At 50.8% G+C, this 12,136-nt stretch overlaps 1 protein-coding gene across 5 annotated transcripts in view; it reads right to left on the minus strand.

Annotated features, from left to right (window-relative positions):
- Window positions 1–12,136, minus strand: part of ASH1L (ASH1 like histone lysine methyltransferase) — a 144,916-nt gene that overhangs the window by 90,280 nt on the left and 42,500 nt on the right. For 3 of the 5 annotated variants that reach the window (XM_077256515.1, XM_077256496.1, XM_077256534.1), the window contains exons 1-2: window positions 10,053–10,188; window positions 7,418–7,815 (exon numbers count right to left, since the gene is read on the minus strand). In XM_077256515.1, the coding sequence (XP_077112630.1) occupies window positions 7,418–7,762 (345 nt within the window). In that variant the 5' untranslated portion in view covers window positions 7,763–7,815; window positions 10,053–10,188. Of the gene's footprint in view, window positions 1–7,417; window positions 7,816–10,052; window positions 10,189–12,136 lie in introns of those variants that run through there. The other 2 variants (XM_077256524.1, XM_077256506.1) reach the window with 1 other exon arrangement.

Raw genomic sequence — 12,136 nt, forward strand, 5'->3', positions numbered from 1 at the left:
TTGGCTATAACTGCACCACAAACTAAAAGAGCCACCTTGTTAGAATGCAGCATTACTGCTGCACAAGGTGGCTCTTTTAGGCTACGTTCACATTTGCGTTGTTGGGCGTTGCGTCGGCGACGCAACACACAAAGCATGCAAAACGTATTGTTTTGTGACGCATGCGTCCATTTTTGGCATGATTTTTGGCGCAAAAAAACTGCATCATGCAGCGTCCTCTGTGCCCTGACGCTTGCGCCAAAAATGACGCATGCGTCACAAAACGCAAGACAACGCATGTCCATGCGCCCCCATGTTAAATATAGGGGCGCATGACGCATGCGTTGCTATGCGTCGCCGAACCTGCGCCCGACGCAACGCAAATGTGAACGTAGCCTTAGTTTATAACGGCTGGAGGGGGTGACAGAGTCCCTTTAAAGTAATGAATATTCACTCCACGCCTATGGGAGTGGAGAGGGGTGAATATTTATTACCTTAATGAGCGGGGGACACGTGATCGCTCGGCCGGAAGACTTGCACCGGAAGGAGATGCAGCGAGGGCGCGCAGGGAAGGTATATAGGATGTGTGCTGGAAGTCGGCGGCGGCGGCTGTAAATGTGCGCGCTAGAAGAGAAATGAATATTCACTGCCAACACAATGAATATTTATTTTTCTTTAGTAGCAGGCACAGTTACAGCCGCCAACTCCTGCCTCTGTGACCCGCTGCTCTGCTGCTCCTCCTCACCCGCCGTTTTCTGAGACAATGATTCATGTATAAGCTGAGGGGGGCGTTTTCAGCACAAAATAATGCTCAAAAACTCGTCTTATACACGAGTATATACGGTACATTCCTGACATCAGTGGATTTCTTACAGTGTGCATCTTCTGATAAATGCAGTATTAGGATATGTGCACATGTTCAGGTTTTTTTTGCAAAAAAATGCATAAAAAACACATACACATGCATCCCATCATTTAGAATGCATTCTGCAATTTTTGTGCGCATGATGCGTTTTTTTTTCCGCGAAAAAAAATGCATTGCGGTAAAAAAAAGCAGCATGTTCATTAAGTTTGATGATTTTTCGCGTTTTTCCCGCTATTTAATACATTGGGGGGGAAAAAACGCGAAAAACGCACAAAAAACGCGCAAACAACGCGTCAAAAACGCATAAAAACCGCGGAAAAAAAAACGCATGCGGATTTCTGGCAGAAATGTCCATTTTTTTGTCAGGAAATTTCTGCAAGAAATCCTGAACGTGTGCACATACCCTTACACATAACTATTTTCTAACAAAAGTATCTTACACAGAAATCTAGAAGTCTAGAAGCGAGCAGTGACCATACAATACAATACACAAGGTGCAAGAAGCGAGCAGTGACCATACATTACACAAGGTGCTAGAAGCTCCTCACAAAATTAGAATATCATCAAAAACTTAATTTATGTCAGGTCTTCAATACAAAAAGTGAAACTCATTATATAGAGACATTACAGAGTGATCTATTGCAAGTGTTTATTTCTGTTAATGTTGATGATTATGAAAATCCAAAAGTCATTATCTCAGTAAATTAGAATACTTTATAACACCAGCTTGAAAAAATGATTTTAAAATTCAAAATTTTGGCCTACAGTACTGTATGTTCAGTAAATGAATCAATACTTCGTCGGGGTTCCTTCTGCATCAATTACTGCATCAATGCGGTGTGAGATGGAGGCGATTAGCCTGTGGCACTGTTGAGGTGTTATGGAAGCCCAGGTTGCTTTGAAAGCAGCCTTCAGCTCGTCTATTGTTGGGTCTGGTGCCTCTCATCATAGATTTTCTATGGGGTTAAGGTCAGCCAAGTTTGCTGGCCAATCAAGCACAGTGATACTGTTGTTTGTAAACCAGGTATTGGTACTTTTGGCAGTGTGGACAGGTGCCAAGTCCTGCTGGAGAATGAAATCTCCAAAAAGCTTTTCGGCAGAGGGAAGCATGAAGTGCTCTAAAATGTCCTGGTAGACGGCTGAGCTGACTTTGGTCTTGATAAAACACAGTGGACCTACACCAGCAGATGACATGGCTCTCCAAATCATCACTGATTGTGGAAACTTCACACTAGACTTCAAGCAGCTTGGATTATGAACTTCCCTACTCTTCCTCCAGACTCTGGGACCTTGATCTCCAAATGAAATGCAACATTTACTCTCATCTGAAAACAACACCTTGGGACACTGAGCAACAGTCCAGTTCTTTTTCTCCTTGGCCCAGGTAAGGCTTCTGGGGTTGTCTATTGGTCACGAGTGGCTTGACACAAGGAATGCGGCACTTGTAGCCCATATCCTGGAACCGTCTGTGTGTGATGGCTCTTAAAGCAATGACTCCAGTAGCAGTCTACGCCTTGTGAACCCCCCCCCCAAAAAAAATTTTTGAATGGCCTTTTCTTAATCATATTAAGGTTGTGGTTATCCCGGCTGCTTGTGCACCTTTTTCTACCACACTTTTTCCTCCCACTCAAATTTCCATTAATATGCTTGGATACAGCACCTTGAACAGCCAGCTTGTGGAGTGCGTCAATGACATCTGTCAAGTCAGCAGTCTTCCCCATGATTGTGGAGCCTACTGAAACAGACTAAGAGGCCTTTTTAAACCCTTAGGAAGCCTTTGCTGGTGTTTTTTGTTAATTATTCTAATTTACTGAGATAATGACTTTTGGGTTTTCATTGGCTGTAAGACATAATCATCAACTTCAACAGAAATAAACAGATGAAATAGATCACTGTTTGTAATGACTCTATATAATATAGGTGTTTCACTTTTTGTATTGAAGAACTGAAATAAATTAACTTTTTGATGATATTCTAATTTTGAGAGAAGCACCTGTATTACACAGAAGCTAGGAGCGAGCAATGACCTACAACATAATGAAAGATACAAGCTAGAAGCGATCTTACAATACACAGAGAGCTAGAAGCAAGCAATATCCTTACATTATAATTAGACCATACCATCATCATACATTACACAGAAAGCTAAAAGTGAGCAGTGCCCTACAGTATAATGAGAGCTACCAGCGAGCAGTGACCGTACTTGATGAGCGCTACTAGTGAGCAGTACATAGAGTAAGGGTACCGTTACACTAAACGATTTACCAACGATCACGACCAGCGATACGACCTGGCCGTGATCGTTGGTAAGTCGTTGTGTGGTCGCTGGAGAGCTGTCACACAGACAGCTCTCCAGCGACCAACGATGCCGAAGTCTCCAGGTAACCAGGGTAAACATCGGGTTACTAAGTGCAGGGCCGCGCTTAGTAACCCGATGTTTACCCTGGTTACCATTGTAAATGTAAAAAAAAAAAAAAAAAAACACTACATACTCACCTTCCGGTGTCTGTCACTTCCCTCGCCGTCAGCTTCCCGCACTGACTGTGTCAGTGTCGGCCGTAAAGCACAGCACAGCGGTGACGTCACCGCTGTGCTCTGCTTTTACTTTACGGCCGGCGCTCACAGTCAGTGCGGGAAGCTGACGGCGAGAGACGTGACAGACACCGGAAGGTGAGTATGTAGTGTTTCTTTTTTTTTACATTTACAATGGTAACCAGGGTAAACATCGGGTTACTAAGCGCGGCCCTGCGCTTAGTAACCCGATGTTTACCCTGGTTACAAGCGAACACATCGCTGGATCGGCGTCACACACGCCGATCCAGCGATGACAGCGGGTGATCCAGCGACGAAAGAAAGTTTCAAACGATCTGCTACGACGCACCATTCTCAGCGGGGTCCCTGATCGCAGTAGCGTGTCAGACACAGCGAGATCGTAAGTATATCGCTGGAACGTCACGGATCGTGCCGTCGTAGCGACCAAAGTGCCACTGTGAGACGGTACCCTAAGAAATGAGCAGTGACCTTAAAAGTATAATGTGAGGTAGAAGCAAACAGTGACCATACATTACACAGAAAGCTAGGACCAAGCAATGACCTTACATTATAATGAGATAGATGCGAGCAGTGACCGCACACTATACAGAGAGCTATACAGTGAGCTAGATGCAACTAGTGATCATAAATTACAGAGTTATAGAAAAGAGCGAGCAGTGACCCTACAATATAATGAGAGCTAGAAGTGAGCAGTGACCATACATTAGAGCTAGAAGTGAACAGTGACAGTACATTATAATGAGGAAGAAGTGAACAGCGACAGTACATGATGATGAGAGCTACAAACGAGCATTGACCATTCATTATACTGAGAAATAGAAGCGAGCAGTAACCGCACATTACGAGAGCTACAAGCAGGCAGTGACCGTACATAATGAGAACTAAAAGCGAGCAGTGACCATATATGAGAATGAGAGCTAAAAGGGAACAGTGGCCATACATTATGCTGAGAGCTAGAAGCGAGCAGTGACCATATATTAGAATGAGAGCTAGAAGCGAGCAGTGACCTTATATTATACTGAGATCTTGATGCGAGCATTTACTGTACATTATCCTGACAGCTGGAAGCGAGCAGTTACTGTACATTATACTGAGAGCTAGAAGCGAGCAGTTACTGTACATTATACTGAGAGCTAAAAGAAAGCAATTACTGTACTTTATACTGAGAGCTAGAAGGGAACAATTACTGTATGTTATACTGAGAGCTAGAAGGGAGCAGTGACCATATATTATACTGAGAGCTAGAAGAGAGCAATGACCTTATATTATACTGAGAGTTAGAAGCAAGCAGTTACAGTACATTATACTGTGCGTTAGAAGGGAAGCGCCCTTACATTATACTGAGAGCTAGAAGCGAGCAATTGCTATACATTAGACTGAGATAGAAGCCAGAAGTTACCGAACATTATACTGAGAGCTAGAATCGAGCAGTGACCATATATTATACTGAGACCTAGAAGAGAGCAGTGACCTTACATTATGCTGAGTTAGAAGCAAGCAGTTACTGTACATTATACTGCAAGTTAGAAGGGAATAGCGACCTTACATTATACTGAGAACTAGAAGCGAGCAATTACTGTACATTATACTGAGAGCTAGAAGCGAGAAGTTACCGAACATCATACTGAGAGCTAGAAGCGAGCAGTGACCGTACATTATACTGAGAGCTAGAAGCGAGCTTACATTATACTGAGATCTTGAAGCGAGCAGTGACCATACATTATACTGAGACCTAGAAGAGAGCAGTGACCATACATTATACTGAGAGCTAGAAGCGAGTAGTAACCATACATTATACTGAAAGCTAGAAGAGAGCAGTGACCTTACATTAGACTAACTTAGAAGCCAGCAGTGGACATATAAGCAGCGACCTTACATTATACTGAGAGTGAGAGGCAAGCAGTGATCGCAGATTACCCAGAGCTAGAAGCAACAGTGGACCATACATTACATAGAAAGTGAGCAGGTACCATACATTATTTGACTGAGAGCTAGAAACTAGCAGTTACTGTACATTAAACGGAGTTCTAGAAGCAAGCAATTACTGTACGTTATACTGAAAGTTAGAAGCGAGCAGTTACCGTACATAATACTGAGAGCTAGAAGCGAGCACCGACCTTACATTATACTGAGAGCTAGAGGTGATCAATTACCTTAAATTACACTGATAGTATAATGTAAGATCACTTTTCGCTCCTAAGAGCTAGAAGTGAGCAGCGACCTTACATACTGAGATCTAAAAGCGAGCAGTGATCTTACATTATAGTGAGACAGAAGCGAGCAGCGACCTTACATCATACTGAGAGCTAGAAGCGAGCAGTGACCATACATTATACTGAGGGCTAGAAGCCAGTAGCAACCTTACATTATATGGAGAGCTAGAAACGAGCAGCGACCTTACCTTATACTGAGAGCTAGAAGTGAGCATTTACTGCACATTATACTGAGAGCTACAAGTGAGCAGTGACCATATATTATACTGAGAGCTAGACCCGAGCAGTGACCTTACATTATACTGACACTTAAGGCCCCGTCTCACTAAGCGATTTACCAACGATCACGACCAGCGATACGACCTGGCCGTGATCGTTGGTAAGTCGCTGTGTGGTCGCTGGGGAGCTGTCACACAGACCGCTCTCTCCAGCGACCAACGATCAGGGGAACGACTTCGGCATCGTTGAAACTGTCTTCAACGATGCCGAAGTCCCCCTGCAGCACCCGGGTAACCAGGGTAAACATCGGGTTACTAAGCGCAGGGCCGCGCTTAGTAACCCGATGTTTACCCTGGTTACCAAAAAAAACAAACACTACATACTCGCCTTTCGGTGTCCAGGTCCCTTGCCGTCTGCTTCCTGCTCTGACTGAGCCGCCGTACAGCGAGAGCAGAGCGCAGCGGTGACGTCACTGCTGTGCTCTCACTTCTCACTGTACGGCGGCACTCAGTGAGAGCAGGAAGCAGACGGCAAGGGACCTGGACACCGAAAGGCGAGTATGTACTGTTTGTTTTTTTTACATTTACGCTGGTAACCAGGGTAAACATCGGGTTACTAAGCGCGGCCCTGCGCTTAGTAACCCGATGTTTACCCTGGTTACCAGTGAAGACATCGCTGGATCGGTGTCACACACACCGATTCAGCGATGTCAGCGGGGCCTCAACGACCAAAAAAAGGTCCAGGCCATTCCGACACGACCAGCGATCTCGCAGCAGGGGCCTGATCGCTGATACGTGTCACACATAGCGAGATCGCTATGGAGGTCGCTGTTGCGTCACAAAACTTGTGACTCAGCAGCGATCTCGCTAGCGATCTCGCTATGTGAGACGGGGCCTTTAGAAGCAAACAGTTACTGTACATTATACTGCGAGCTAGAAGACCTTACATTACACTGAGACAGACGCGAGCAGTTACTGCACATTTTACTTGAGAGCTAGAAGCGAGAAGTGACCATACACTATACTGAAAGCTAGAAGTTACCATATATACTGAGAGCTAGAAGCGAGCAGTGACCTACATTATACATTGAACTAGAAGCAAGAAGTGACCATACATTATTTACTGAGAGCTAGAAGAGAGCAGCGAGCTTACATTATACTGAGATCTTGAAGTGAGCATTTACTGTACATTATACTGACAGCTGGAAGCGAGCAGTTACTGTACATTATACTGAGAGCTAGAAGCGAGTAGTTATGGTACATTATACTGAGAGCTAAAAGCGAGCAGTGACCACATATTATACTGAGAGCTAGAAACAAGCAGTTACCGTACATTATACTATTATACTGAGAGCTAGTAGCAAGCAGTTACTGTACACTATACTGAGAGTTAAAGCAAGCAGTTACTGTATATTATACTGAGAACTAGAAGCAAACATTAAGATAGGAGTGAGCATTAACTTTATATTATACCTGTCCTTTAATATGCATGTACCACAGAGTGTCAGACCTGCTCCTGCTCTTATCTTACACAGGGCAGCACAATTTAGTGCCCCCCCAGGTTGGAGATGTCACACATGGGGTCTCACCTGCTTATTGGAATCCTCTCCCATCTTCTTGCGGGGAATAAGCCTCCGCGTGTGCCTGATGCTTGTCTTTATTGCAGGGCGACAGACATAGTTCTCCAGGTTTTTGGGGGGCTTCTTAGTTCTTTTAGCCTGGAGGCCGATCTTCAGCTTTAGGTTTCCCTCAGAAAAGTTAGTCTGGGTGATGGAGAACTGCTGTGCCTGGTCCCCTGGGAGGGCGTCAGAGGTCCTATCCTGCTCCTTGGTGCCACGGTCGGAATCAGTCTTGCCAGCAGATGCACTAGGAGATTTCACGTGCCCATCAGAATCGGCACCCACTCCTGACATAGCAGAATTCCTATGGTCCATCCCAGGCTGGCAGCGCCTTCACACGGTGAGCAGCAGGCATCTACCGGCCGTAGCTGTCAGGGCATGAAACAGACCAGAGTTAGTCCCACATTAGACCACTGCAAGAACACCACAAGCAGTGAGACTCAGGATAACCACCTCCCCAACTATGAGGCAGCTACACCATACGTACCCCACTCACTGCAGACACTAAACAGACCCAGACAAGGTCGCAGCTACACTATACATCCCCACAACACTACACACAGAGGCAGTAGAGACATCACTCCACACAGCGAGAGAGGGGGCAGTGACATCACCCCACACAGAGGGGGCAGTGACATCACCCCACACAGAGGGGGCAGTGACATTACCCCACACAGAGGGGGCAGTGACATCACCCCACACAGAGGGGGCAGTGACATCACCCCACACAGAGGGGGCAGTGACATCACCCCACATAGAGGGGGCAGTGACATCACTCCACACAGCGAGAGGGGGGGGGCAGTGACATCACTCCACACAGCGAGAAAGGGGGGAGTGACATCACTCCGCACAGGGAGAGGGGGGGGGCAGTGACATCACTCCACACAGCGAGAGGGGGGGCAGTGACATCACTCCACACAGCGAGAAAGGGGGGAGTGACATCACTCCGCACAGGGAGAGGGGGGGAGCAGTGACGTCACTCCACACAGCGAGAGGGGGCAGTGACGTCACTCCACACAGCGAGCGAGAGAGGGGGCAGTGACATCACTCCACACAGGGAGAGGGAGGGCAGTGACATCACTCCACACAGGGAGAGGGGGCAGTGACATCACTCCACACAGCGAGCGAGAGAGGGGGCAGTGACATCACTCCACACAGGGAGAGGGAGGGCAGTGACATCACTCCACACAGGGAGAGGGAGGGCAGTGACATCACTCCACACAGGGAGAGGGGGCAGTGACATCACTCCACACAGAGGGGGGCAGTGACATCACCCCACACAGAGGGGGGCAGTGACATCACCCCACACAGAGGGGGCAGTGACATCACCCCACACAGAGGGGGCAGTGACATCACCCCACACAGAGGGGGCAGTGACATCACCCCACACAGAGGGGGCAGTGACATCACCCCACACAGAGGGGGCAGTGACATCACCCCACACAGAGGGGGCAGTGACATCACCTCACACAGAGGGGGCAGTGACATCACCTCACACAGAGGGGGCAGTGACATCACCCCACAAAGAGGGGGCAGTGACATCACCTCACACAGAGGGGGCAGTGACATCACCCCACACAGAGGGGGCAGTGACATCACCCCACACAGAGGGGGCAGTGACATCACCCCACACAGAGGGGGCAGTGACATCACCCCACACAGAGGGGGCAGTGACATCACCCCACACAGAGGGGGCAGTGACATCACCCCACACAGAGGGGGCAGTGACATCACCCCACACAGAGGGGGCAGTGACATCACCTCACACAGAGGGGGCAGTGACATCACCTCACACAGAGGGGGCAGTGACATCACCCCACAAAGAGGGGGCAGTGACATCACCTCACACAGAGGGGGCAGTGACATCACCCCACACAGAGGGGGCAGTGACATCACCCCACACAGAGGGGGCAGTGACATCACCCCACACAGAGGGGGCAGTGACATCACCCCACACAGAGGGGGCAGTGACATCACCCCACAAAGAGGGGGCAGTGACATCACCCCACACAGAGGGGGGCAGTGACATCACCCCACACAGAGGGGGCAGTGACATCACCCCACACAGAGGGGGCAGTGACATCACCCCACACAGAGGGGGCAGTGACATCACCCCACAAAGAGCGGACAATGACATCACCCCACACAGAGGGGGCAGCGACATCACACCACAAAGAGCAGACAATGACATCACCCCACAAAGAGCAGACAATGACATCACCCTACACAGAGCGTACAGTGACATCACCCCACACAGAGCGGACAGTGACATCACCCCACACAGAGCGGACAGTGACATCACCCCACACAGAGCGGACAGTGACATCACCCTACACAGAGCGGACAGTGACATCACCCTACACAGAGCGGACAGTGACATCACCCTACAGAGAGCGGACAGTGACATCACCCTACACAGAGCGGACAGTGACATCACCCCACACAGAAGGGGAGGTCATGTCCCTCAGGCCTGCTGCTTACAAGCTCAGGGCAGAATAGTACATGACGGCGACGTCACAGAGTGCGGCCTTCAGCCTCCGGCTGCCGCGTAGCAGGCCCACCGCACTCTCCTGACATGGGAGCGCACATCCCGCTATCACTGTACCTGGTCCCGGCTGCGCCCCTGGCTGGCTGCTCCCCCGCTCTGTCTTCGGGCTGCACTGGCCTCTGTGCTCTGTTTACACTGAGGAGGGCTGGCCCTTCACTGAAACCCAACCTGCCACAAGCCCCTGCATCTGTACTGGGGGAGGGGAGACGGAGGAGGGAGGGAGGGATTCCCAGGAACAGCAGCACCATTAACTCCTTCCTTACTGCCAGGCTCTGCTCCAAGGCAGCCTGCAAAGCATCGCCCCGTATACTGTATCCACCCTTGGCCTCCTCCTTAGGCCTCATTCACCCGTCAGTATTTTGCATCAGTGTTTGTATGCCAAAGCCAGGAGTGGAACTTAAAGAGAAAAACTACAATTGAAATATTGATACCTGTTCTGTGGTGTGAAGACACTCCTGGTTTTGGCATACAAATAATGATGAAATACTGATGGAGAAATACTGATGTGTGAATGAGCCCTTATGCTATATCCCCCTCGGCCACCTCCGCATATTATATCACCTCCTCTGTATGCTGTATCCCTCTCGGCCTTCTCAGTACGCGGTACCCCCCCCCCCCCATCGGCCTCCTCCACATACTGTATCCCCCTCTGCCTCCTCTGTATGCTGTATCCCTCTCGGCCTACTCCGTATGCTGTATCCTTCTCGGCCTCCTCCGTATATTATATCCCCCCCTCTGCCTCCTCCGTATGCTGTATCCCTCTCGGCCTCCTCCGTATGCTGTATCCTTCTCGGCCTCCTCCGTATATTATATCCCCCCTCTGCCTCCTCTGTATGCTGTATCCCCCCCCTCAGCCTCCTCCAAATGCTGTATCCACCCTAGGCCTCCTCCGTTTTCTGTATGTTGTAAGGGGGGGGTTACAGGAAACAGGAAGGGGGAAGGAGACGAGGGAAGGAGACCAGGGTGGGAGACGAGGGAGGGAGACCAGGGAGGGAGACGAGGGAGGGAGACGAGGGAGGGAGGGAGACGAGGGAGGGAGGGAGACGAGGGAGGGGAGGGAGACGAGGGAGGGGAGGGAGACGAGGGAGGGAAGGGAGGGAGGGGAGGGAAGGGAGGGAGGGGAGGGAAGGGAGGGAGGGGAGGGAGGGAGGGAGGGGAGGGAGGGAGGGAGACGAGGGAGGGAGGGAGACGAGGGAGGGGAGGGAGGGAGGGAAGGGAGGGAGACGAGGGAGGGGAGGGAGGGAGGGAAGGGAGGGAGACGAGGGAGGGGAGGGAGGGAGGGAAGGGAGGGAGACGAGGGAGGGGAGACGAGGGAGGGAAGGGAGGGAGACGAGGGAGGGGAGGGAGACGAGGGAAGGGAGGGAGACGAGGGAGGGGAGGGAGACGAGGGAAGGGAGGGAGACGAGGGAGGGAAGGGAGGGAGACGAGGGAGGGAAGGGAGGGAGACGAGGGAGGGAAGGGAGGGAGACGAGGGAGGGAAGGGAGGGAGACGAGGGAGGGAAGGGAGGGAGACGAGGGAGGGGAGGGAGGGAGGGGAGGGAGACGAGGGAGGGAGGGAGGGAGGGAAGGGAGGGAGACGAGGGAGGGGAGGGAGGGAGGGAAGGGAGGGAGACGAGGGAGACGAGGGAGGGGAGGGAGGGAGGGAGGGAGGGAAGGGAGGGAGACAAGGGAAGGGAGGGAGACGAGGGAGGGAAGGGAGGGAGACGAGGGAGGGAAGGGAGGGAGACGAGGGAGGGAAGGGAGGGAGACGAGGGAGGGAAGGGAGGGAGACGAGGGAGGGAAGGGAGGGAGACGAGGGAGGGAAGGGAGGGAGACGAGGGAGGGAGACGAGGGAGGGAGACGAGGAAGGGAGACGAGGGAGACGAGGGAGGGAAGGGAGGGAAGGGAGGGAGGGAAGGGAAGGAAGGGAAGGGAGGGAAGGGAGGGAGGGGAGGGAAGGGAGGGAGGGGAGGGAGGGGAGGGAAGGGAGGGAGGGGAGGGAGGGGAGGGAAGGGAGGGAGGGGAGGGAAGGGAGGGAGGGGAGGGAGGGGAGGGAAGGGAGGGAGGGAAGGGAGGGAGGGGAGGGAGGGGAGGGAAGGGAGGGAGGGAAACGAGGAAGAGAGGGAGACGAGGGAGGGGAGGGAAGGGAGGGAGGGAAGGAG

The sequence above is a fragment of the Ranitomeya variabilis genome, chromosome 1 (genome assembly GCF_051348905.1).
Source record: "Ranitomeya variabilis isolate aRanVar5 chromosome 1, aRanVar5.hap1, whole genome shotgun sequence".
Classification (NCBI taxonomy): Eukaryota; Metazoa; Chordata; class Amphibia; order Anura; family Dendrobatidae; genus Ranitomeya; species Ranitomeya variabilis.